The 27881-nt window shown below is 39.9% G+C and overlaps 1 protein-coding gene across 3 annotated transcripts; it reads left to right on the plus strand.

The window, feature by feature from the left end:
• The first annotated feature begins 1369 nt into the window (after nucleotides 1-1369).
• Nucleotides 1370-27391, plus strand: UBE2L3 (ubiquitin conjugating enzyme E2 L3). 3 transcript variants are annotated; one of them, XM_050906737.1, is made up of 5 exons: nucleotides 1370-1428; nucleotides 7954-8031; nucleotides 17480-17575; nucleotides 21580-21766; nucleotides 25258-27391. In XM_050906737.1, exons 3-5 carry the CDS (start codon nucleotides 17507-17509, stop codon nucleotides 25410-25412), a joined length of 411 nt encoding a protein of 136 aa, XP_050762694.1. In that variant the 5' UTR covers nucleotides 1370-1428; nucleotides 7954-8031; nucleotides 17480-17506; the 3' UTR covers nucleotides 25413-27391. The 3 variants fall into 3 exon arrangements, with proteins under 3 accessions (XP_050762694.1, XP_050762693.1, XP_050762695.1); XM_050906736.1 differs by lacking the exons at nucleotides 1370-1428; nucleotides 7954-8031 and adding an exon at nucleotides 8784-8810; XM_050906738.1 differs by lacking the exons at nucleotides 1370-1428; nucleotides 7954-8031 and adding an exon at nucleotides 9367-9386.
• Nucleotides 27392-27881: the final 490 nt, after the last annotated feature.

Genomic DNA, 27881 nt, shown 5'->3' on the forward strand with positions numbered 1-27881 from the left:
ACGGTGTTAATGTGTACGATGCAATCAGCCCACAACTGCCCCAGCATCTGGGAGGTACAGAATGGTTTTTCCACAGAAAGAGGTAGAACCCACACTAGACCTGTCGCCTTACCTCTGCAAAATCCCCGTCTCATCAAAGAGATTCATTTATGAGTTAACTGTGAAATTAAATACAAAGCAAGGGCGAAATAACTTTAATAAGGTTTTACAAGTTTATCCTTCACTAAATGGTGGTTTTAAAAGCAAATGCTGAAAAAAACCCAAGAAGTAGCTTGTTTTAAGTAAGCCTTTATCACAATAAAGCAATCTCAAATATGCATGTTTTCAAAAACCAAAAACTAAACAAATTTGTATCTTAAGACAAACAATGAGATAGGTACAGAAACCAACAATGCTTTAAAAACCAGTAAACTTTCCACTGGTCTAAACAAATAATCATCTTAAAGAATGTTATTTAAATTTAAATATTTGAATATTCACTTATTTGAAAGTACTCCACATATAATTTACCTGTGAGCCACCCTTTACAGCATTTATAGTCAGAGCCAATCACACTAGAAATAAGGCAAGTATTTATATATGAAAATAAAATTTAAAGTTAACAAGTAAAACAGTGTAACATTTCAAGCAAACAAATCTATACAAGGAAAATTATTTAATCAGTTACAGAAAACAAAACCATTTTCATTATAAAGTGCACAAAAGGTGACTCTGATTCTGGATGTAACTTGGTGTAGGGGGACTTCCACATATGGGTGGAATTGCTGCAAAATTGGATTCTTAGTGCTAGTGAGCAGAATCCTTTCTTTCAAAATCTGTGCTAAAGAAAACTTTTTCTTGAGTATATGTAGTCCTTATAGTGTGCAAAGTTATTTAATTTATGTCTTAGCAGAACAATGTTTTTGGCAGTTGCTCCTCTGTGCAGTATCAATTAAGACATACGTATTTATGGTACAAATGTCTGTATTTAGATCTGGAGATAGAAAAGAATTGGTACGTTAATCCTACACTTTAGAAGTCAATGAAAAAACTACTTAATTCAATTGGAATGGGAAATGGTGCACTTTTTTGGTTTTCTAAATACAGATATACGTTATACACACATCTAATGGGGGAAGAGACATTTGTGTGTTAACAATTAAAGTCAAAGAAAGTTTACTTTTGGGGGTTTTTTAATTAAATAATATGAATTTCCTAAGTTTCGTCCAGATAAAATGAAATTTAGTGAGAACACCTGTGTGAGGTTTTCTTCTATTGGTTGAAGTAAGAAGTGTCTTCCATAATATTAAACTCTCAGATAAACCACCAAGGCACTTCCAGCGTTGGAGATGCAACTTCTGTCTCTCTCTGTCCACAGATATACACAGCAATTGTGTTCCCTTGGAAGATCCTCCAGCATTGACTGAACATCAAGTGGAGCATGAGGTAGTTGTGCGGATGGAGTACCAAATCTCATTGTTGCTGAATTTTGCTCCTGCTTCTCTTGGTTAATGTGCCATTTCAGGTCTTTAGGCCACGCTTTCACTTTTGCTTCTTGCTGGTGTTGGGTTGCAAGCTTTGGAAGGTAGACCAGTAGACCTCTGCCTTTGCCACATCATAGTCTCTTTCATTAAGCTATGCAGCATGCAAATAATTGCTGCTTGGCATCCAAGTGGCCTCTGTTGAAATAGGAATGATGCTCCTAAGTTTCAAATGTTTTGGAGCTATTTGGAAGTCTTTCCCTGCTAGGATAGTATGCTGCCTCTTATCTGAATTTCCTTTTTCTGTTACACTTCGAACTAGAATTTGGCAGGTGTGATTTTTTTAAAATCCAAGTCTTCAATCACTGCTTGAGTTTCTGAGCTGAATCTCACATTCTGGCTATATAAACTACATTTGGTATCTACACAGCTAGCACAAGTGGCTAATAATACTTCTTGCAAATTGTTTGATTAGAGTGAGATTTCTTGGATAAGGTACTGCTGCATGATTAAGAGGAATCTCTGTCTCCTAGTCTGTCAGCCAACACAATGACACAGATTCCTTTGTCAAGACATCCCTTTTTTCCTCCATTGCTAATGCTTCTGCTGCAAAATCTCACTTTGTGATCTGCATTCTGCAAGAGCTCACTTGGCTCTGGAGGCTCAGTTGTCATCATGTCATCCTTTGAAACCTCTGTCACATTAGAGGGGACCTGTCCTCCTCTGCTATCAGTCAGCTGTCCCTCAAAGAAACCATCCTCATCCATGTCTCAAAAGATATAAACCATATTCTCCAGTAGTTAGAGGAAGCTTTACTTCAGGGTACTTATTAGGACCATCAAAAGGGACGTAGCTATGTCAAGCTAAGAATACTCTAAATTTTGCACGTTGTTGTCTTGGAGAGTCTAGGATTGAAGAACATTTGTCCGTTAGTGATTCCCGTGTCTCATTTAGTGTCCTCATCTGAAAGAAGTCAAGACCTGACTGCCTTGAAAGTGGTCTCGTGTAGTTGCCTGGATCTTTCTTCCAGTTGCTTGGTAGTGGAAGCAGTTTAGCATTCTTCTGCTTGAGCCACTTTGCCTCCTGCCACACTGCCAGAGAGCTTCCCTTCCTCAGCAGGCAGTTCTTACTTTGAAAGACATTGCATAGTCTCTCCAGGCCCTTCAGGGCACTCTGGGAGTGGCTGTCCCCACTGCCAGGCAGCCAGTCCCCTTGCTGCCCTCCTGCCTGCATACTGCTCTCTCCCACAGACCCACTGCTGCCTGCCCTTACTTCTGGCAGGGAGTCCAAGCCATGCAGCACCACATCTTCACCCACAGTCTCTGGCAGAAACTCCATGCTGCTCCCTTCCTCCTAGAGGTCAGCATCTTTTAAACCCTTGCAGGTTTTCTGCTGCTCTGCGCTGTGACTTTCGGGGCAGAAAGGCAGTATTTTCTGTAGCGCTGACTGGGAAGACTGAGGCTCAATCTGGCTGCTGGCCAGATTTTTAAATTTTTTTTTTCCCTTCCTCTTTCCTTTGCTTATTAAACTGTCTTTATCTTGACCCAAGAGCTTTCTGACTTTTGCTCTTCCTATTCTCTCCCCTGTCCCGCTGGGGAGGAGGGAGCGGCCGTGCAGGTGCCTAGCTGCTGGCCAGGATCGACCCTCAGCAATGGCGTTTCCAGGCCCTGTGCCCACCAGGGACAGAACCAGCACAGAGCGGGAGCAGAGGTGCGATGTGATGGTTCGTTAACAAGTCCAGGTAGTGTATGGATATGGGAGTCTTTGTGCGCCTGGATATTACGTTTAGCCCAGTACTGATGAACTACTGGATTTGCTGTTGTTTCAATCCAGATAACTGTACTGATTAGTATTTGTTACTGTACTGTTATTTCAACAATTTATCTGTAAAGCTGTTGGTCTGGTGTTTGTTACTGTATCCTGAACTGTAACTCAGCAGGGCCACCTAAAACCCTTACATCAGGACAGCCCTCCACCCCCCAAACTAGGGCAGGGGAGCAACTCCTCAGGCACTGGGACCTGCCTGGCCTCAGCATTCGGAGAAGGCCCCAAGATATCTGCTGTAACGTGCAATTAAATGGTCTTCCAAGAAATGGCACACATTTATCAGCTGTCCCATGTCCTGGGTTATGCTGAGAGGGATGCACCACTGGCCACTCAGGTTTTTTCAGTGAGAGATGGTCTTTTTCAATGTGATATTCAGAGTTTCTAGCACCATGGGACCCCATCTCTGGTTCAGGCTGATAGAAGCTAATGCAGCATGAATAGAAAATTCACATACTTGCAGCGTAAAGTTCATAGTATAGTTGCTGTAATACTTTGTACATTCCCCTCGCCATCTGTACATCAGTTTCCAGCAGCACACTTAAACAGTCACTGTTGAAACACAGTGTAATTTGGCAATGATTTTATTAGAGCTATTTTTAAATGTTTTTCTACCAAAATCTTGTTAGCACAGTTATGCAGTTATGAGAGAATGTTTTTCAAATTGTTTCGTAGCACTGAGGAACTGTGGAGGTGCTGGGCCCAGGTGAGGTCTGAGCTGAGCTCTCGCCCACTGAGCAATTCTCCCTATTTTCTCTGCTTTGTGCCTGTTTATGCAACGCTGACCAAGGCCTGGGTGTGAGCTCACTCTTTCTTTCATGCTGCTGTGTTTCATTACAAGGCAGCTAAACATAGTGACAGGCATAACTTTTTTCTACATAAGCAAATTCCTGCATAGTCCGTTAGGTGCTATGTGATCACGGATGGAAGGGGAAGCAATTCACAAAGTTAAGAATGAAAGAAATCAGTCATGAGCTGGTGTATCCATAGTACTAAAAGAGCTTGAGAAGCTACTAGGGCTTGTGCAGTGTTAACTTGAGCTGGAGTCTGTTATATGTTTACTGTTAGTACAAAGGAAATCGACAGAACTCCCTTTTTTTCTTGGAGGCAAAGGGGACTTAATGTATTTAGTTTTTTATAGACAGTTAAGAAATACTGCATTCAAGAGGAAAGAGGTCTGTATAGGACAGAATCACTTAATAAAGTACATGACATACAAAATGCAGGAGGAAGAAAATGAGTTTATAATTCTATAGTGGATACTTACCTGATAGAACAAATGTCAGATAACAGTCATCATACATAATTAATTGCTTTAAAATGCTTGTCATTAGAGATCTAAGAAACTGAAGGAACAAGAAAACCTATACAAACCTTTAATTTGTTGGCAATTTTACAGTCATATAGGATGGAGGATTGTCAACAAAAAATAAATTAAGCTTTTTTTTTTTAATCCATTTAGCTTTAACAATCCCAATGGAGAGGCATATAATGATTTTAAGGCATTAATTATTTTTATAACTTTTTATCTTAGTTGCTCCTGGAGATGAACTTTGCCCTTGTGGATTACCGGTAGATCCCTTTAATTAATGTGTTTTGAATGAATTAGAATCCATTTGAAATCTGAATTCTGTCTATATTCTGCAAACCAGCATATCCAAGGAATCCTGAACATAAGGAGTGTCCTGTTGGAGCAGAACAGAGGTCCATCTAGCCCACTACTCTCTCCCTGTCCATGGCAATAGAGGATGCTCTATTTAGGGACCAGCATGCATGCCCACAATCTGTTCTTCTCATACTCCCAAGCATCCATAATTATGACTAGGCATCAATTAGAGATGTTAGATGATGGTTCCATGCCTATTCTCTTTTTTAATCTGTTATAGACCTGTTACCCAGTTTGACTAGTTTCTTTTTGAACCTGCTGACTATTGCCTTTACTACAGCCTGTGGTAGGGAGTTCCAAACATTAATTACTTGCTGTGAAAAAAGGTACTGTCTTTTGGCTGTTAGTAATGCCTGATTAGTCTCACTGTGTGCACCTTCGTTCTAGTATTGTAAGATCTGATAAATAGCAACTTTGTATTCACTTTAGCCACTGCCTTTATGATTTCGTAAGCCTTGATCATATCTTTTCTCAGCCTTCTCCTCTGCAGGTGGAAGAGCCCCAGCCATTTTAGTCTCTCTTAATATGGCACTATTCCACCCTCTTAATCATTGAGTCTGCCCTTCTCTTTACCTTCCCTAATTCTGTTGTATTCTTCTTGAGGTGTATAGACCTGTCCTTCTTGTAAGCAAGATGTGGGGGTACCAAGGTTTCATACAGCAACAAAATTATTCTTACTCTTTCCTCCTCCCCTTCAGTTTTCATGAGTCTTTTTGTTTTCTTTCAGATGGCCATTTCATAACAGTAAAGAAGCAAGGAGAATTTTTTTTCTAAAATTTTCAAGGGTTGGGCTGTGTTGTGGCTCACCTGTTCAGAAAGTCTGTTTACACAATTTCTTTTTTTGAAGTTGAACCGTTATGTTGCTTAGAACAGTGGAAATGTGACAGAAAGTTGTCTTTGGGAGTGGGCAGGCATAAATGTGGTGTCCAGCCCCTTGAAGGTATCGCAGGATAAGCACTAAAACCTGTATTCTGGACACTCTTAATTTTCAAGTAAAATAATGGATACAACCTGGAAACCACACCAAAAAACAGGTTAAAAAATGCAGAACCATCTGCAAAACTCAGTATAACTAATGGCCTGGGTCCTGTTGCTAACAGGAAAGTAGGAGGTATAATTGATGAAATTCTGTCTGAAAGGAAATTCCTGCTGCTTCTTCAAGACTGTAGGACAGCATGTCATGACTGCCAGTAACCGGCATCCAGGCAACATCCAGCAATATGAGTACGGTTGCACAGCCCTTGTTCATAAACAAGATATGCATCAGTGTTAGCACCGTAGGATCTGCTCTGGATCCAGTCTGAAACTAGATACTGAAAGGATCCAGGATACTGGCAGCAGGTATGTGAAATGTGCATAGTTCTGTGTAAACTTCTCAAACACCCTGCTGTAATAAAGGATTTCAACATTAAGTGGCAATTTGTGAGGATAGCTACACTCAACAACGATTTCTTAAGAACTGGCTGGGCTATTGTTAGTTATAGTGTGGGTGGTATTTTTTTCTTGTCAAAGGAAATGCGGATTATCTTATAATTATCCCAGATGCTTCTGACACTCTCTTAAAGCTATAAATTCATGGATTAAAATTACAGATAGTAAATTCAGAATTCCCTGTGATGCTTCTGGTACTGTCTCTTGTGTGTGGCAGCTATGTGTCTCAGTGCAGGTATAGGTGAGGGCCTGAATAACTGTATTTTGGGGAAAAAATATTTAGAGAATACTCAGAGACATATGGTGGTCTTGGAAAATTATGCAGTCAAATAAAGATGAGATGAAGATATGAATAGAGTTTTGGCAAATAAATCAAGATAGTATCTGAAGCAGCTTGTTTTTTGTATTTGTAGACATCTGGAAAATAAGTTGTAAGAACTGTTCTTCCAAGTTACCATGGTATCAGATTTAGGTATTTCTACATTTCAGAATCATATAATCTGAACTAGCCCTTTTATCAGATGTCAGCATTTTTAAATCTTCACCACCAGCATCCCATTTCAGTAGCACATCAAGAATCCTGAGAGTCTCTGCAGCTTCTGTTTTCATATCACATGTGCCAGGCAGGTACACGTTTAACTTCTCCAGTCAGTCAGCACACATGCTTGCTTTACAGCTCTGCTACTTCACCACAATGGTCTGCCTCTTTCATTTTCAGTTTCCTCTGACTCCATTTTCCTTGAGTAAAATGGATGTGATAATCTTTACGTATCTAATAAAGTTATCATGATCTTCAAATGTTTAATATTATAATTATTTACAAACTATTTAATAATACCCATATGAAGTACGTGAGTACTGAGTTGGTTCCTGTAGGTGCTGTATAGCTTCATTAACAAATGTTAATTGGGTTTTGGAGCAATAAGCACTATATTAATGCAAAATATTGATTATCAAATAGCTGTTCAGGGAATAATGTTAAGATATGAAGCACAGGATTCTAGTGCACTAATTAACAACTTTTTTGTTGCATTTCTATGAGTTTTTGAAAGCCTCTTGTAATAACCACATTTCCTTTTTCAGGTTGTCTGAGACTGTAAAGCTTATTTTAGAGCTTAGAACTTTTTCAGGTGACTTGTTCCGTAAAACAAGTTTTAGATCAAGTGAGGCCATTAACTGACATGAGGGAGGGGGAAAGGGGAAATAAGGCCACGCATCAGCAGAGCAGATCTTGGAGTAATTCCTGAGTACACTGAGTCAACGGAGAATATTTTAGGGAGCAAAGTCAGGTGCCCGGACACAGACGTCTGGTGGCATTTTATATGTCATATAGTATAGTAACTTATGTCCCATGCTGTATCTGCTAGCCCTGTGTCCTGGATACCCTAGGGCACCTGAAGTGACTCTGGATAGCTATGGTTAGACACTGCTCCTACAGTGGTTGCTAGAGGCCAGCTGGGGAGGATCAGAGCTGGAGAGCAGTTACAATTAGAGCTCCATTAAAGAGCTAAAAAGCACATGGCAAATTAGTCTTGATTAATACTGACAGTGACATTATCTTCTCTTCCACAGCTTTCTTTAGGAGATTGTGGCAGGGCACAGCAGGCTGAAAGCTTGGGGGCGAGGCTGGGTTGAACTGGTCACGGTAAGGTAAGGTCAGCCATGCACCTGAGAGGTGGGTTTCATCAGAGACCAGCAGGTCTGGGGATGGTTTCTGTGGGTCAGGTACCTCTTCTGGAAACTCCCTCCCCTCTCTTTTCAGAGTATCTATCTTAAGAAACTAAGGTTGTGAAGGGCTCTGAACATAATGTGGACTTATTTGATAAAACCTGTAACTACAGGTTGTTGTCTCTTTCCCCACAAGGAAGATGATACTGAATTTGGGGTGATGCGCAGTAAATAAAATAAGCCACACCAGTATTTTAAAGCACTGATCGATGATTCAAAAAAAAAAAAAAACCACTGGGGCAAAAGACATCACCGACTACTGGAGGAAGGCAGGCAACCAGCCTTCAGAGAGAGGATGCTCCAGGAGCCCTCAGCCCCCAGGGCAGCGTGCGCGCTCCGCGGGCCGCAGCAGGGCTGCGCGGCGGGCTCCGGCCCGGCACGGCGCGTTTCCTGCCCTCTCTCCCCGCGGGACGAGGCCGTGCGCCCCGCACAGGCGCTGCCCGAGCCGCCGGGAGGAGCGCGGCCCCGCGCCGAGGAGGGGCTGCGGCGCCGGCCCGGCTGTGAGGGGGCAACGCCGCCAGCAGCCCGCCGACCCCCGGCCGGCGGGGCGGGTCCGGCCCGGCGCGGCCCGCGGAGAGCCCAGCCCGGCCCCGCCTGCCGCCCCAGGAAGCGCAGGGCTTTAGCGCCCTGCCCGCCGCCGCCATGCATTGTGGGGCGGCAGCAGCAGAGCCAAGATGGCGGCCAGCAGGAGGCTGATGAAGGTAACAGCCAGCGCCGCGCCGGGAAGGGCCGGCGGGCGGGCGGCGGCGGGCACCCCCCTCCGCCCCGGCGCCCCTCCGGGTGCGGGGGGTCGCCTCCCCGGCCGCGGCCCGGCGGCCTCCTCCCCTGCCCTCGGTGGCAACCCCGGGCTGGAGCGACCGGAACGGGAGCAGCCGGCAGTTAGGCCGCGGCTGTGAGGGGCCTCGCCGTCTCCCCCGCCGCCGCCCCGGGCTCCGGCAGCGCTCCGCGGCCCCTGGCCGCCGCCCGGGGCTGGGCGGGGGCGCTCGGCGGGCGCCGCGGGCCGCCCCGTCCCCCTCCCTCGGGGGGCTCCTCCGGTGACTAAGCAAAGAGGAAGGGCCGGGGGAGAAGGAAACGCCGCTGCCAGGACGCCTCGGCCCCCGCCAGGGGCCCGGGCAGTCCCCGGGGCGGCGTCAGGGGTCGCCCCGCCGCCGGCGGTGCCGCAGGCGCGGCGCGGTCCCCGGCCCTGCCCGCGAGGAGGGCTCGGCCGGGCGGCGGGGAAGCGCCTTCCACTCCCTCCCTGCGGTTGGGGGTTCTCCGGTCCCCCCGCTCTTTCCTTGGTAAGGAGCCTTCCCCAAACGCCCAGGGATGAAATAATTTCGTTTTCGTTGTTTCGGAGAGTAACCACTTCCTTGTATGAGTAAGAGGTTTATCACACTGAAATATGGACCTGGGTTCAGAAGTTTCCTCATTCACTGCAGACGTGGTAATGTTTTTGTCTTCGCTTTATTTGTTCTGAAGTGTGGATGATACTTGTAAGTGTAAACTCAGCCTCAGTTGGGTTTTAACCAAGAGCATGTATAGTTTATTGTAAAATACTGCTTGGGATTGTTTCTCATCATTTTGTTTGAGGAGTAAGGTACTTCTTAGAAAGAAAATGATAACCGTTGCCCCCAAAGCAGACAAGTTTATTTTATGTGTTCACTATAATTGCCGATTAACATCACAAACTGTATGCAGTGGGGTTTGCCTAGGACATGTATACGTAGTGGCGTAAAATTTAGTCATCTGTAAAATGCTGTGGCAATACCCTATGGTATTTGCATGCAAAGTGCCTGTTAATGTAAATCAATGAACTTTACAGGCTAGTCCTGTGAAACGTAGGGGAAGGACCCTGTAACTGTCAGGCGATGTTTTAGCCTTATTAAAAAACCTGTCCCTGTGGGATGCAACGTAACCATGCACTAGGGTTTGACAGACACCTGGGCAACTCTGTTAATCTTTTAATATCAGTTTTACAGCTGGCTTCAAGGATGTGGACCCCTAATAGGGCTGGGATTTCACTAGGACGTGTAGATGGCAGGTTTTGAAGTTGCATTTCCTTAATTGTGCAGATACATAATTAACCATTATAACTTGGTTATTTTTGAAGAAACCAATAGCTCAGCAGTGCTTTCATAAGGCTAGTTTTGTTGTTTTAAGTGTGCTATGGCGCGATTAAAAATTAAATAGTAATACATTGTGTGCAGAGTCATTCATATATGTTAAATCAGTAGACATAAACCTTTAATTGTGCTTAAGGATCCTGACGAGATGGCATTCATCTTTTTATTTTATTTCTGATAGGTGTTACGTGTTGTCACAGCTTCAGTACCATGATCAATATATCTGTTGCTTTATACTCAAAAAAGGTTCCCCTTAGTTTCAGAGAGTAAACAACCATTTAATTTTATATTTTTTGAAGGCAGCTTTTCTGCCTGTTCTGAAAAAATGCATTAATTGTTCAAAAGCACATCACTACTACTCTGGTAGGAAAAAAATATAGTTCCAATTATTTCTTCTTTTTAAATTTAAAATAGAACATAAAAGTCTGAAAGGCAAGAAAAATTGTTCTTAGTATCTGCAGTGCCTCTTGCTTTTCAGCCTCCCGCCTCGGTTCCACTATACTTCTGAAACATTAGTTAGTACTTTAATCTTTCACTAAAATGCCGTAAAAATGATTTTTGACAATGTGACCTCCTTCTTTTCTAGAAAAATGGTGTGGCAGTTGCTTTTCAGAGGGAGTGGTGTAGGAAGGAAGGAGACATTGATAACTTCTCTCTTACATTTTTACTTTCGTTTTTATTGCCTGATGTTTGTGGGTTGTGCATGTTGTGTGCGTTTTTTATGCCAGTTCAAGAGCTGTGAGATGCTGTATCACACGACTTGTGAAGGCTATTAAATAAGCAGCTACCTCCGTGCCTTTTGGAGAGTCGAGTCAGCCCAAATGGCTTTGAGTTTTGCCATTCATCTCGGTAGGAACAAAGTAGAGCTCTCGTACAGATGATGTAATCTGGATTGCTGCAGCATGATGTTTTGAAGGTCCAAACTCGCATGTGTATCAACCTGATATCATTGTTTAAGTTCCAAATTCACAGATCCATTTTAAAATAAGTCTTTCACTGTTGAAGTTTTGCAATATAGAAGAGTCTGTGGTGTGTCTTTCTCAGGGTCGTAGAATGATGAGTGATTATAACTAAAGGAAATAGAGTTTTTCAGTGTGTCACTCAATTATGTTTAAAATAATTTAGGATGAGCATTAACTGTCTTTTCTTTGAGCTAAATATCAAGTTTGTCTTTTGTAAGTGAGAATAAACTTTGAACCTTTTATAGGTCACATAAAATAAAGCAATTCCCATTTCCTTAAGGTCTTGCCAACATTTTGAAGTACTGCATTTTTTCTGGACTCGTGTCATGCATCATAGTTATTCATATTAATCACAGTGGCTCAAAGAGACTGGATGTAGTAAGTTCATAATAACACACTGTCTGCCTGTAGAAAACTGGGAGTATGAGTAGAGTTTCCACCTTCCAGGTGGAAATGGGTGTCCTTTTCAGATTGTGGAAGCCATTTGTACCTTCAGTTTGCAAACCTCCTTGTGAAAGAACTGTTACAAATTTTGCCATTGTACGTGTACAGTTCAATTTTAAACATGAAGTCAAGTTATAATAAGAATAGGATTGTCTTGTTATCTCAGGGTCTCTTTGACCAAATGACATTTCCTGGGCCGAAGACCTTATTTATGGCCTATTTTTGCAGAACTTTGTACCCTCGTATAGTCTAACTGAAGTTTTCTCTACTGATCTACAAAAAAAGTCAGTGGAGGTGTGCCCTCTCCAGGAGCACACCTAGGTTAGCAAAAATGTGAAATAAACATAGCTAATGAATCATATTCCAGTGACATCTGAGGTGGAGTTTTGATCTATGAGCCACCATTACACCTCTTCGAAGAGCCAAAGTTGTCAGATCTTGACTCCTCATGAAATGCAAGAGGTGGGAATAAAGCAGTCTTTGTCAAGGATATGTTGTTATGGACGATCTCTCAGGGTAAAAACAGGCGAATGTGGAGTAATTATATTTAGGAAAGGATCTAAGGCTTCTCTTTTAAGGGAGCTACTTCACTTCACGACCCTTTCTCATAAAAAGCAAATTGTCTCCAAACGTGTGTGATTGGGAACATAGATCTCCAAGAGACATGCCAGAGATTTCAATGAAATGCTTTTCACAGTTGCCACCCACTAATGTAAAACAAGCCGTTTTCCATGCGAGACCCGTAGCTAAATGCTATGTGGAGAGCTAGTGGGTAGTTGCAAAGGGAAGGCTGTTTCAGTGCTGGATAGTCATAGTGCTTACTTGGTGGTGTAGTAACGTGTGGTACTGAGATGCGCCTTCAATAGGCGTTTTTAGGTAGTATTTGAGAAGGCTGTCCTGCCCCATGTGTGGAGCTACTCCCTTCTATGTTGATCCGTGATCTGATTGATCTAAGGTGTCTGTAAGATCTGTGCTTTTGTTTCCTGGTTTTAGCTGTTCAAAAGTATCTTTAGTATTAAAGACTGAAAATAGAGTTAAAGAGTAAATAACACTACACATATGAAGTGAGGTATGTATACAATTATTTTAACCTTATTGTTTTTACTCTGCTTCCATAATTGCATAGTCAAACATTTATGCAACTGTTGAACTCCATGATAAAATACAAACACAAGGCCACACCCAGGTACATGCTGTAGATGGCCTGCAATCTCCAGTATGCTGTGGTCTTGTAAACACCATAGCCCTTCCAAATAAAGGGGTTTTAAACAACTTCGATATTTGAAAAACAATTCTAAATTGATCCAAACACCGGTTCTCAGTAACAAGGGAAATGTGGTTTTGAGCAGTGTATGATTGTCCTTATGCGGAATACTGATTCATTGTCCCTTTTTGAAACTGAGAATTGGCAAAAGGATTTTTAATCAAATGAAAATACTTTGCCAAAAAGTGGCATTACTGAGTGAATAAGACATGTGAGTATACAGGGTTGTAATGTTGCAAAGGAAACTTAATAATAGTTCTTATAAGAGCTAGAATCTATTTGGTTTTTTGGTTGGTTTGGTGAGTTTTTTTGTAAAAATTATATTTTATTTTAAGGTGTTTTAACACTTCTCTGTACTATATGAGATTCAGAAAGTAAAACTGGCCAGTTCCTTATCAGTGTCTTGGAGCCTGTTTAACTTTGTCGCACTTCTTTTAGAGAATGGATTTATAAACAAGTAAACGTAAGTTATAAACAGTAGAGAATCATGGTTTAGCGTTATTTTAGTAGACTTTTGTTTTTCTTTGTTCATTTAATAGCATTTTGGGCTTGATGCAGAACTTACTGAAGTCAGTACGAGCTCTTACACTTATTCCCATATTCTTGGATTGCGCTCTTACAAGTGTTTGTCTTCTCTGCATTTTCCTACCTAGCCTGGTTTTTTAGAGAAGTCCCAAAACTTGAAAGATGCATGGGCAAAACAGTTTCAGTTGCAGGGTTTTTAAAAGACTTGACTACATTTTAAGCTGATGCCACTTACTTTTCTTTTTAATTTCAAATATTTAATTTTTGCTTTGAACAGCACAAATGATTACACAATACTGAAAATCAAAATTTTAAATCCTTGTTGATTATATATGAGAGCTAGTATGTACTTTTATGACTACTTTCAGCATTATACTTGAAGATCAGATACCACCTTTGACACAATGTTTTCTCCATTGCATGTGCTGTGTATACACTTTCTCTGAACATATCCAAACTACAAACATCACATCTCAAGAGAGCCCCATGAAATAAGGCATTTCTATATTACAAACGGGGAAACCAATGCCGCAAGGTTACGTGCAAGGTTGATAACAGAGTGGGGAATGAAGACTGATTGAAATCCTTACTGCAGTCTTCCAACCTTTAGTTACGCTCCTCCTGTGCTCCTTTAATTATGTTACTTGACAAAATTAAGGGGTGGAGGACAAGAAAAGGAATTAATCTATTTACTGTCTGCCTAGCCTCTTAAGTATTATTTTGAAATAAATATCTGGACTATGTCATTTTACCTCATAAAGTAATTTTTGTCCCTTTGGAGTTGCTCAAGCCCATGTTAAGTGCAGTACTAACTTTTAATCTGTGCTGTTTGAAAGTATTTAGTAGCTCATTCACTTTTTTAACAGTACATTTATACTGTAGTTGTGTCTGCCTTTGTAGCTCTGAGGCATTTAGATCTTTATTAGGGGGTTTGGCAGTTGCCAGAAAAAAAAAAAAAAACCAAAACAACCCCCCCTCACACCCTTAAATTGTGAATGGTGAATCTCTTGCCACTCCTGATGAACTAGGCACAAAAACCCTAAAAGCATGACTTGTGAGTATAGTATTACATTGTATTTGTGGGGATAGCAGTATGAAAAAGAAGCTATTTGTAAATAAGTCTAACATGGAATTTATTAATTTGGAGTGACATACGAAATCTTAAACACTTCTAGTATAAGAAAAGTAATTTCTCTTATAAATTGGAATCTGTCTTAAGCGCGTAGTTCAGGTGAGTCCTCTGCTAAGGTAGGCTTGATTCTCCATGACCTTTGCAGTCCTGCCTATGTGTGAGGAAAAGAATTGCCTGGTTTATCCCCATCTGTCCCCTGTTTCGGTTGTCAGTTACTGCCGCAGGACCCAAGGCAGCAGCAGCAGCAGCACAGGATATAGTCCTGATACACTGTAGTAAGTTACCACTTTTTTGATTTTGAAAGTGAATTCCTGCAAAGGCTTCACATGTCAGTTTAAAGAGGAAGATGTCGTGAATCGTTTTCAGCTAGTTCTTTGGTGTCTTCTAGGCTGTTTAATTCCCTCTCTTATGTGGTGGACTTGAGGGGAAAATGGGGAGCAATTTGTATATTTGTTTTAAACTATTCTTTGCTTTCCTACAAAGTTTTACAATTTTGTAATGATCTCTGTACTGGATTCTTGCATTTCGTAATTCAGCATCCAATTTTTTAACCTGAATCTAATTATAAAATGTAGGTGTTTAATTTTCCAGTAATGTGAAGCTGTGCTTTTCTAATTTGTTTTATTAGCTTAATAACATACCTGAATTGTAGAGCCATAGTCCTCCTTTTTTGTGTGTCTGGGCAATTGTTCTCTGGGCCAGAAGCAGTGTAATGCTATCATCTGAACCTGTGATAAAAGCTTCTGCATGGAACCTGCACTCCCACTGGGATGTTATGGGGGATATTTCTGTCGTGTGTATAATGGTTTTAATATAGTAACTAGAAAATTGTCTAAACCTATTTTTCCTTTCCTTGTTTTAGACTGAAGGCACTTGTGATGCATGTTTATTCATGCTTAAATACCTACTGGTTAATTAGCTTATTTTGTTCCCAATGTTTGATGTGTTACATCTAGTGTGGAATGGGATTTATCCCTTTTACACGCTGTGGAGTAGTGGTTTGCTAGGACTTCACAGTTCCGTATGTGTAGAGAGTGAGCCGCTCAGAACACTGTTCTGAGTTACTCTCCTGACCCTGTCAGGGAAGAGGCAGGCTGGTATTAGTCAGACTCTCCCTGAGCTGCTGCTTTGTGCACTGAGCACTCAATGCCAGCTGTAAGGCACTGTGTGGATTTGCAGTTTCAGTGATCGTAAAGGATCACTTATAGCTGTGATAAAAAAGATTATTTTCTTTTGAATATTTTGGTTTGCTCGGTGTCCCTATAAATGTGCTTCATGGGATTCTTTTTGTGTGGTTTTTGTATGTTTTCCTGCTTTAAGGAAATAGGATAATCCTCTTACCCTTTTTATAAAAAAACGCCCAAACTGTCTGTGATACTGCGTAAATCTAGCAGCAGTGGAATTTGGGGGTTAATCCACAGGTCTAGACTAAATAGTCGGTTTTAATGTCGTGAAGATTGTGTTGGGCATCGATTCAATATCCAAGACCCCAAGGTTAAAATTCTGTGTTCTGGGTATGCTCTTGCTTTTGTAGGTGCAGTGGGCGGGAATGTAAATGTTCATCTTCTGATGTGTGCCTGTCATGTGATTTTTGTTTCATGCATGTTTGGAAATCTCGTTTTCCCTTTGGGTTTGCATTTTATCATGATGCTAAGTTTATGCAAGAGATTACTGCAAGTATTAAATCTCTGCCAGTCAGATGCAGAAAGGTTTGATCTAAGGTGAACATAGCGCTATTTTAGGAAAAAAACCATGGACACTACAGCACTTGTACCGGGAAAACTGATCTTTTTTCTTTTTCAGTGTATAGTGCCTTTGCTTGTAGTTGGTGTTTTTATTGTAATGATATGCAGTCTAGTTTTGCAAATATGCTAGCACCCAGTGAAGAACTGTGTGCTGGCAGAGTGCACCAGTGTTGCTGTATAAGCAACATTTTTCCTAACCTATGTAGACACGCAGGCATGTGCTTCAGTTTTGAAAGCACGGGGGAAGTTTTATATTTCATTGTGGATTACTTTTGAATTTGACTTCAGTTAAATTCTCTTTAAAGATAAAACTGCTGAATTCAACAGCAAAGAGCTATAATTGTTATGGGGAAAAAAAAAAGTGGAACCTTGAGGCGTTTCTTTTTAGGTCTTATGAAATACTCCAGGAAACAGTTGCTACACAAGGGCTTATACATCATTTTAAATATAAAAATGCCTAAATACTGGTTTTGGTGGTAGCTGGATCACTAACTGATCAGAAATGGTTTGACTGGTGATCGACCGGTGCAGAAAGATACCTTGTTCAAGAGTGATACAGCTATAAAGAGAGGTATCTTAATATATACTGTTAACTTTGAGGTACAAAACAGAGATAAAGCTGCGTCTTCTCAAGTTATTGGTCTAAATAAGGCTAGTTTGGCTTAGATTGTTATTTTTCTGGGTTTGCATCAATTTAAGTTGGTCATGCAGGAATTTGTTAGTTTTCAGTTGAAATAATTGGCCTGTTCAGTGACTTTATCCGTGTTTAAAACTGTTATGAAATAATTCTTCCAAATCACTGTTTTTCTTCAGACAAGTCCTAAGATGCACTTTATTTCTGTGCTTCAGAGTTATCAATAGTCTGTTACCAAAGGCACTGATTTGCATTTGAGATATAAAAATGTTTTTCAATGCACTTTTTTAATGTCTACTTCATTGAGTCTGTAATGATGTTAATAACAAAGCATTTTTGTATTTTCCTGACGTATCAGAAAATTTTTTTAATACCTTGTCTCAGAGAATTTTACTTCTCACAGGTGCAAAATTTTATTTCTTATTTGTGTGGGTTGCCACCACTAAAACCCCAAGCTGCTTTAACATTAAAGAAACCCACATTGACCTCTAAGCATTTTGAAAAATAAATGTGAGCATCTTGCTTAATACTGTTATTAACTTACACTTTGCTTGCTTTTCAGGAGCTTGAAGAAATCCGCAAATGTGGAATGAAAAACTTCCGTAATATCCAGGTTGATGAAGCTAATTTATTGACCTGGCAAGGGCTTATTGTTCCTGTGAGTATAGACTACTCCTTATTCTAATGAGCTGTAAAATAAAATGAGGATCATTTGTATCTCATAAATCCACAGTTCAGTAGTGCTGCTAGTGACCATTAGATCATTTTTGCACCCTGACAAGAATCTCTTTTTATTATTATAAAACCTGGCTTTCAGAGTTGTGGGTTTGTGCAGGAGCTAGTTGTTTATAAATACAACATAAGTTTATACAGATTATACTGCAGCATCTTAAACATACTCTGGGCAGTCAGGTGTGTTCCTGGATTTAATTCTTGTCTCTCTTCACACATCTTGTGTAATCTTGGGCAAATAGCATAATCTTCCTGTCTCATTTTATTTGAGTGTCTTCTGTGTTTTGTTTTATCAAAGTCTGATAATGTTAGTGGGTGTTTCTTATAACTAGTCTGAAGAAAAATGATAAATTGAAAGGTGTTCTAGACTTCTCTGATCAATACCTACCTGGATGCTTCATAATCGTAGGCCTGGTCCAACACATGGCTGCAGCTGGCGAGCGCTGTGGACTCAGTGATGGCACTGGGTTACTTGGGAGAGGTGTTGGAAGGGGGAAGCAAATGAAGTTTGTAGTTTATTACATTAAGCTTAAAGTACAAAATATCATCATCATCATAGGAAAAAAAACCTGAGGTATGAAATATTTAATAATACTCCTCAATAGATTTTTTTTTTTCTTCTTTTAATCAACTAGATTTATTTCTAGGATAAAATTGAGTATTGGAAAAAGTTTGATGCAAGGAAAAGGTTTGGATTTTCAGAAGTGAGCTCTTTAAAAGGAAGTCTCTTTATTTAGGCATTAATTAATGGCAAAAAAAAAACCACTTTAATTTTTTAAAAGCACTACAGTCTTTTAAGGGAATGTTTAATAGAAGTAGACAGCCACTGTATTAGTCAAATAGAGAGGGATTTGTTACGAGGGGGAAAGCAGCAAATCTAGTATGTTGAATTCCTTGGTTGAAGTCACTTGGATTTTCACCTCCTTTATTTTCCACCGCCATGGCCCATGCTCCCTTCATTACATGAACTACTTTTAGGTCTGCAGCAATAGAGGCTGTGCCACTAGGGCATCAGTTCTGCTTTTCCTTGGGTGCTACCTAAAAGGTCCCCCGACCAGTGTAAATTTGTCTTTTTATTATAAGACTTTGAAACATCTCTTTAGCAGTGCCTCCACTTTGTTAGTTGGAGGCCATTCCCGGATTCAGATCACACAGGCTGAGATAATGGCTACGCCTTTGCACTTCAAATACTGTAGAATACATTTAGTTTACTCTGTTTACTTCTATTCCTGCAAGTAATTCCTTTGAGTGGTTGCGGCTACCCTTGCAAATAAAGCAAGCAGGATTTGACATTGAAATTTGACAGAGCTGAGAAACAATACGCTTTAATAAGCCACTCTGATATTTGTGGTTCATGTGTAAGTTTACTGTTTTGATAATACTTTGAAGCAGTATAAGGTTGGCAAATATGACTAATAAAGCAAAACACCAAAATACTTGTTTATTCCTGTTAAAATTAGCAATATGTGGTGTACAGCATCTATTTTTAACAGTTTCTGCTCACCAGAGTATGAGCTTAGTGTTTGTTTTGCAAAGGTTCACATCACAAGTGTTTAAACATTGAGAAAGTGAACTGTGCTTCATACCTGCCTTTTGGTTTATAATACGCCCTGTTACAAGGAAATACCCTTAAATTCCCTACTGGTATAGTTAAGAGGGAATTGTGTCATGAAATTATACTTCCTATAGTAATTAATAAAGTGTTGGGTTGTACGTGTTCAAAGAGTAGTATAGTTTATTATTCTGAGATACGCTATAGAAGATGCTTTGGTCTTAGCATAGTTTTTTTTAGCTATTGCAGTGCTGGAGTTGATGGCTTAAAAATGTAATAGACAAGCTGGTTGCAAGTTTAATTTTTTTGCTGAGTTTTTGCTTTTGAAGTCTTACATGCTTTTTCCAATTTAGAAAATGTTCTTGCTTACGGTTTAAAGACATAGTACTCATACTTTAGTAGGACTAACCAGTTACTGATTGTTAAACTCTATAACTAGGCATTATTTTGGTCAGCTTCTTAATGAAGGTGTGAAAGATACAAAGGTTAATATTTTTAATAGTGTTCATACAGGATTACTGTGAAGGATACTGCTTTAAAAGTTTTTGTTGTATGTAGCATATTTTGTTCTTTGGAACAACTGTTAGTTTTTAAGGGTGTTTGTTCAATTGAGAAGCAAATTGAAGATAGCTTGTCAACTTCTTTTCCTGTTCTAAATTGTAGAATAAGGTAGTTTATGTACTGTATGTTGAAAAGGTACGCTGTTGGTTTGATTTCAACATCAAAACGAGACTATCCACCCCAGGCTCTTTGTTCTTGTAAGAGGTACTGTTGGTGTACCATGAATTTCATTTCACTTAATCAGAACTGCTTGCTGTGGACGAACTTTTGCAGAGCAAAAATGCTCCAGGTGAATGTGAGTTGTGTTTGTCGCTTGCGTTTCAGTATTTATAATTCTGCTTCTCTCCTTCGTCAGTGTCAAAATAAATATAACAATCGGAATTTAATTGCTTGAATATTCTGTGTTTTGTCTATTTAAAACATGAGCAACCCTTTACATACATTTTTGGTTCAATTTATTGGTGAGTTATAGTGAAGAACTGTTCTGAGAGTCAAGAAGAAAATGGACATTTTTAAGCCAGGTCAGTTCCCGTATCAGTTCACTGAACATCCTCACAAATTATAGCGTGTGATGGAGGCAAGAACAAGTGAGCCATGGCGGGAGAGGGCACTAACTGCTTCAGTTGTCACCGCCATCGAAAGTTATTTGTTAAACTTTCAAAGCTTTTTAGGATTGCTTGGATAAAAAGTGATTTTAAAGCCACTCTAGTTACCTCTTCCCTTGACTGCAGAAATTGTGCTGTATTTCTTAGAAACGCACCACCAGACTTCTCCATATGGATGAAACTAAAATTAAATGTTTTCTGTTGAATGATGTTTTAATAGAACACTCCCCACCCCCAAATATCGGTAAACCTTTCTTAACTTCTGGAGTGGGTTTGATTGCAGGGAATGGCCTGGTTGCTAATGAAGAATGTGTGTGATGATACTTTACACCAACTGGAAACTCTCATCCTTTGATTCTTGTTCCCAGAGTGTTTGGAAAGGCTTCATGCCATAGTTACTGTTTTCAGTGCAGAATGGTATTTTCATAAGCTTTAAACGTAGCAATGGTTTATTTTTCTTCTGCGGTTAGTATTTGAAGCAGTATCGATAGTCTAACAGGTTTTCTAAATGAGATTCTGGGCATTGTTTTTTCTGTTTCAGCATGAAGAACTACTTTGCTTACTTCACGGTTCTCTCATCGTGCTCCTTCAAAAATGATCTGATAAGAGTGGGTGCTAAAACTGCATACAAATTCAGAATGCTCTCATCAGCAGATGCAGTGAATATCTATCTTTAGTACCAATGAATGCTCAGCAGATTTTTGTGTAGTCAGCACAAAAACGTTCTCGGAACATATAGGGAAATCTGACAAATCGAATTGCTTTGCTGTTCGTACCACCATGTTGAGAGACACATGAAATAACTAGGTTTAGAGAAACCAGTTTTCCTTGTCAGGCTTCCTGTTTGTATCTCGGAAAGGGTTTATCATGTTTTTTGAAATACAAAGTTGGGAATAAAGCTACTTATTAGATGGGACCTTGAGTTTGGAGTAAATGGGATTGGATGCTTTCTTACCAGTAGAAATGTCAGCCAACTTCAGAACAATGGTAATCTGCTTTTTCCAGGGTGAATACAAACGTTGTAGAGGTGGTATTGCCTCTCTCTTACCAAATAGGTTTTGATGTTTCCTGACACATAGACATGGCAGGATGTGTTGGAAGAAAGTGCCTTTAAAAGAGGTCATTTGATAGATCGAAGTCTGGAGCATGCTTTTTCTTGATTGTATCCGTTAGAATATGCCAGATTCTTGACATTCTGCCTTCTTGTTGCAGGACAATCCTCCATATGATAAAGGAGCCTTCAGAATCGAAATCAACTTCCCAGCAGAATATCCATTCAAACCTCCCAAGATTACATTTAAAACAAAGATCTATCACCCTAACATCGATGAAAAGGGGCAGGTTTGTCTGCCAGTAATTAGTGCTGAAAACTGGAAGCCAGCAACCAAAACTGACCAAGGTAGGACTCCATGTGGAGAAAGAACTGGATATCGAGAAACTTTGTATTGTGTTTAAATTTAAAGCTAATAGCGTTTCAGCTTGTCAGCTGGTCACTGCTCTTACAGTGTATTCGTTGTCATAAGGTTTGTGTCATGAAACACGTGTTGTGAGCACAGTGTGCAACTCTTTTGGAATCTCATTTTGTTACTGGAACGTAAGGCAATGACGCTGATGCGTGGCATTTCCACCTCCAGGAAACCACAAAACTCTTCATGACTGAAGAGTTTATTAAGGTAGTGTCCTCGGCATACTTAAAAATTTTGGTTGTAGTTTGTGTGGGGGTTATTTTGTGTTTCTTTTTAAACAGTGACTTTATAATCCAGAGGGGTTCAGTACACTCCTGGATGTTTGAAAGAAAGGGTCTAAAACCTCAAGGCTTTGTATATTTTATAATCTCTGCCATGTGGTTCAGTGATTTGAACATACGGTTTGAAATATCTAGGGAGTCATAAACAAAACCTGAAATCATAACACAAATTAACTCTTAGTTCTTAAAAGATCACTGCTGTGAGGCTTACTGTGTGGAGCGTCTTTGGATAAGAATTTAAATATTTTAAGGAAAAACATTTCATCAGGTTCTGTGGCAGACTGAGAGTGTGATCTGAGTAGGTTTTTTCTGTTGTTGTTGCTTCCGTTAGTTGTTGGGGTTCGTGTTAGAATTTCATGTTTTCTGGCAGGTAAATGATTAGTTTGATATTAAGCATTTATTGTTGTACATATAGAAGGAGCAAACATCCTTGCAAAAACTGCATATTTTTTTAATAATATTAATTCAAATGAGTAGCAGTTTAGTCCAGTGCAAGTGCTTCAGTGACAGTGAGGTATCTTGCTCTGTAGGAGAAAGTATTTCCTTCTTCCAGACTCCTCTTTAAGGTGGTTTTCACTTGAACTGTGTCCTGATAGTAAACAATGCTGTACTTGAGATTTCTTTTTTCTGTACGCTTCTGTATGTTAATAAAACTACTTACAGTTTGCATAATCTTGCCCCAAAGACAAAATAGGAAAATTCCTGTAGTTGTTTTGGAAAAGATCAAGCAGTTGAATGTTGGGGAAAGTGGAGGTGGCAGCAAAAAGAACCTGTTAAACTCACATAGGTCAGTGAAGATCTTACGATTTGTTGTTGATTTATCCCAGGTTATACAGGACAAAGATCCTTGGGAGAGATGAAATGGAAGCAATGGGTAGAAGGTTTCTGTTAACACCTTAGCAGTTGTCTTATCTTATGAGCCTTCTCTAGTTAAGTAAAGGAACGACACGTCTCTACCTAGCTTGAAATGCAAGTTGGGTGTTAGTTGGAACTATTGAAGCAATCGTTTGCATGCAGGAAATAGTCAGTGTCTCCCTGAGAAGTAGCAGTTCCCTTTTTATCTGAGAGAGTGAATAAAAACTATGCCAAAATCAGAATTTGGAACAAACCCTAGGTACCAAAATATTGCAAATCTCTGCTGTTTTGTGGTCTTCCGTTTGTCTTTTTAACTCTTTCTTGAAGAAGTTGTTTTAGTGTCAATGTCTGTTGTTACTACATCGTTGTATGAACCTGTAACAATGTTATTACAGCCCTGCGTAAGTGTCTATTCCTTTTTCTCCAGAACTCTTCTGCGCTGAAAAATAAACTTCAGTCTGTTTGCTACTTGGGCCTTTCTCGAGGAAATAATGCAACATTATTAGTACAGCATCAAAGTCATTGGTTTTGATCAGTCAGGTGTCAAGAAAGCAGAGAGATTAGGTTCATCATAAATCATTAACTCACTTTTCATGTACTAAATGTGCATCTTACTGCTGTACTTTTTATTAATTTATGCTTAATATTAAAACAGACTGTTGTGACAGTATAGTTTTAAAATGCTGTGGATATTGAGGCAACTCCTGTTACAATTCTAATTTTTTCTGGTTTGTGTGTTAAATAACCTTAATAACACCGCAACACTTTCTCTACAGTGTTTTAGCATGTTTTACTGAGTGAAAAGGGATTGTCACGTGCAGTATTGATGCTAGTTTCGTAATTAATTAATACGATGACAGTTGTCATAAGTCCAGGACTGGTGAGTTCCTGTGAAGTAAGCTAATACCAATTCTACATTCCTTAGATAGTTTGTTGCGGTTTAAACTCTGATTTGCGGTAAGAAATGTTCCTGCTTAGCAATATAGCAACAGGCGTACTTCTCTGGATTTTGAGTATTTGTTTTGAGGTATGTTCCCCATTCCTATCAGGTAAGGGTGGAAAAGAGTATGAGCATGAAAAGATGGTTGCTCTGAGAGAAGCCAGTCTGGTATTCTAGCATCTGCTGGAGTGATAAGTATTGTAAGAACTTACATTGCAAAACTAGGGAGAATCCAGTTAACTGCTAAGTAGCAGTCTCAGAACAAACGATAGACTGACTTTTCGCGCAACATGTAGCTGAGTTGTGGAACTCCCTGCTGCCGGATGGTGTAGGTGTCAGTATTTTATGTGAGTTCAGGAGGAGGCAGCTGGCTCTAGTGTGCAATGCATGAAGTTAACAGAGTTTTGTTATACTTGCTTTAAGAACTCTTGGGGTGCTGCTTTGCATTACTCTGGGTAGCCCAAACTTACCTCAAATGGAATATTGGTGTCGTACAGTGACATGCTTTTTCTGTGTACCCACTTTCCGTAGACTTGCCCAGTTACACATATACCTTTTAGTGGATGGATATGAGAACTCCCGATTGTTGTGACCTACCTGGCTTTAAATGGTCGTGAGAATGTTTGAGGAAAATGTAGCAATAAATGTCATTGCAGCACGCGAGGTTCCCTGCGTAAATGTCAAGTACAGTTCAGTTATTTTAAGAATGACATTTCCTTTGAAAGTCATAGGGGAACATTGATGAAATGGCTGTAAACAGTGGGGTGAAAAGCATCTTGCGGTTCTTATCCATTTGTTTGCCCGGTGTATCTCTACTAGTGGATGTATTTGGCACTTCAGAATAAGGGGAAGAATTGTCTGCTGTTTATAGGGGAAGTCAGAGTCATAGAAAAATAAAGCTGAAAAAACGGTTTCCAAAAGCAGACCCAGTTACAACTGCATCGTTGTGACAGGTGTGAGGAAAAAATGTTTCATGATGGAAATTCCATCTTTACCCAATCCCTTTTAGATGAACTTGTCTGTAAAACTTAGTTTCTTTCTTAGCCCTAGGAGAGTATTTCAGAGAGGATGCCAGTTACATGGGAAATAATTTGTAGTGCATTTTGGTCTCTATTCAAATTGATTTGTTTACAAATACGATTTTCTGGTGTTCACTCACAGTCATTGAACTAAATCTTGGCATGTTGCTATAGCTTATTCATGCTCGGCTTTTGAAAAGCACCTAGATTTATGGGGATGTACTTAAATGCAGTTAAAGCTCTTTTCTTACTGGGGCAGTTTGCTTACATTTTGATTTTTAGAAATTAACCATCTCAGTCTCTGACGGTATTTATACTTCTTTTGACAGTAATCCAGTCCCTCATAGCACTGGTGAATGATCCACAGCCCGAGCATCCCCTTCGGGCTGACCTAGCTGAAGAATACTCTAAGGACCGTAAAAAATTCTGTAAGAACGCTGAAGAGTTTACAAAGAAATATGGTGAAAAGCGACCAGTGGACTAAAATCTGACACAATTGATGTCAGCAACGTATGATAGAAGATCGGAGCAGTGCATTTGAGACATCCCGTAAAGCAGGACTCTATGGAAAATTGACAAGTGCCACCTTTCGGTGTTAACTTGTGGCTGTTACTAACTTTCTACAGTTTTCTTAATCAAAAGTGGGCTAGGTAACCTGTAAAGAAAGGATTAAAATTTAAGATGTTCTAGTTCTGCTTTCTTTGTTTAAAAATCACTGCTTCAATATACTTTAAAGTATGCTGTTTTCTTTTTCTTGTCAGAATTTATCAAAAATATCTTAGACTTATATTCTGCCCTTAAATTGAAAAGGTTGTGGCTGTCATTTCGTATTTTTCCTTGCAGTTCCCACTATCTTGAGTTCATTTAATTCTTCATTGAATTTTATCCCCCTCCCCAAACTGATGTCTTAGAAAAAATATCCCAGTTCTGGCAGAAAATGATTGAGTGTTTGGCAGTTTTGTTTACTTTTCTTTTTAAATGTTGCACTGTGCTTTGTGGGACTTGTTGCAAGTTCCCCTTAACTTCAGTTTGTAACATAATAAACAAAAACCAACAAACCCCACAAAAACAATCAGAAATAATGTCCAGGTCTTATGTAAATCTGGCTGATGTTACCACAAAATGTTTATTAAACGGGGAAACCCAAGTTTTTGTGTGCGTCATTGAATCAGAATATGGCTTATGTCCTGCTTTTGAAAAACTTTGGAAAAAAAATTCTGTAGCAAACAAGTAGTGGAATGTGATTACAAACTTCTTTCACTTCTGTTCTTAATACCTATGCAGAGTAGCTAGGGAAACGTGCACAGCACAACGTTGCAACCAGTTTAGAAGAGTTCCAGAAACTGGGGACCAAGAGGTACCAAAGTGATAAACTGGTTTTTGAGTTAAAAATCGGTGTTTTGGAAATGTTAATTTTGAATTCAAGTACTAAATCTGACAGCACTGCTAGTCATCTTAGAACATTTTTCCATCAGAGTGCGTAAGAAACAGCTGTGTTTTATGGGATGGCACTCGTGCCGCTTCCCAGCCCAATTGCTGTACAGTTCTTACTGAAAATGGTATGAGAATAGGATTAAGCAATAACTCGTAATAGAGTACGCTTCACTACTGCTGTTCCTATGTTTTAAAAACACAGGTTAGATGATTTAATGAGTACTTCAAGTATCATTCTATCATTCTAACTTAATCAGGCAGAGCTGTTTTCCCATTGCTCCAGGGCACACCTACGCATGCTGAAGGAAGCCCTTTCTGTTCAGAACTGAGCATCCTTTACTGTGTCTCTGTTGCTTTTCTCCTGACTGCCTGTCTCGTTTCCCCAGTCCAAAGTGTGATCGTAGCTCCACAGTCAAACTGCCATACAATCAAACTGCCATCTCTTCCCCGCCTGTCGAACTTGGGTATGTTACTGAGCAAACAGGTTTACCTCCAGAAATCCCTCGGTATCCGGGAGCACATATCATTTTGATGTGCAGGAAGTTGAGGTAGAAAATCCCTCACGCCCAGGTGGTTGTACTCCTAAATTCAGTTGTAATACAGCCTCTGCGTTTGCAACCTTTCAGAACTAGTGTGTCAAGCGGTAGGTCTCTTTTGGTTTTAATGTCTTGTATATTTGCTATTTCTTCATCATCTCTCTCATCTGGCTTTCATTTCCGATTTAGTGTAAACAATGACAGCCCAGTACCTCACCTCTGTTGAAAGTAAATTTTTTTATAAGTTAGGGAGCTAAGAAATTTTATGTTTAAGTGTTCTTAGACAGATTCTTTGGCAGGCAAATAAAGTTAAACTACATTCACCTTATTTACGGAAACTTGCATTTCCTAAGTGTTTTCAGGCTTGTGAGAGCACTGTCTATTACCAAATTTTCACATCTTTGTGTCTTCATTTGCAGAAAGTTGGTACTGATTTTGTTTCATTCACACTCACTTGGATTCATAATAAAATAATGCCAAATTATCTGTCAAACTGAAGTGTGTAACTTCCGCATCACATGAGTCACTGTACCTTTTGATCATGTCTGTTGGCATGGAAACTTGCCATGCTCTAAATTTTCGTTTTATTTAAAACAAAACTGTAGCACTCGTTTGCTGCCCTCGTTACCAGTAAATAGTGTACTGTCTGGTTGTAAGCCTCTCAGGTCAAAGACTGCGTTTATCTGAATCGGTGTGACTTGGATGCCGTTGAAAGGGAACTGGAAGGGCTGTGTAATTCAAGGAACTCCAGTCGATTCACACAGGCCTACAGCAGCGCTATACCAGCTATTCCGATTTCATCTGCAAAGGTCACATAGAAGACAGATATTGCTATCAGTTCTCTTGGTGTGTTCTTCATAGTTCAATTTCCAAGCTACGAGATGTGTAACCTAAGTGACGGCTTTTGTTTGTAGGCAGCCCTCTGAAAAAAGAGAGAGATCAAATACTGTACTGTATGGTTGAAGTCTGAGGAGAAAAAAGTC

Source organism: Gymnogyps californianus, chromosome 16, assembly GCF_018139145.2.
Source record: "Gymnogyps californianus isolate 813 chromosome 16, ASM1813914v2, whole genome shotgun sequence".
Taxonomy (NCBI): Eukaryota; Metazoa; Chordata; class Aves; order Accipitriformes; family Cathartidae; genus Gymnogyps; species Gymnogyps californianus.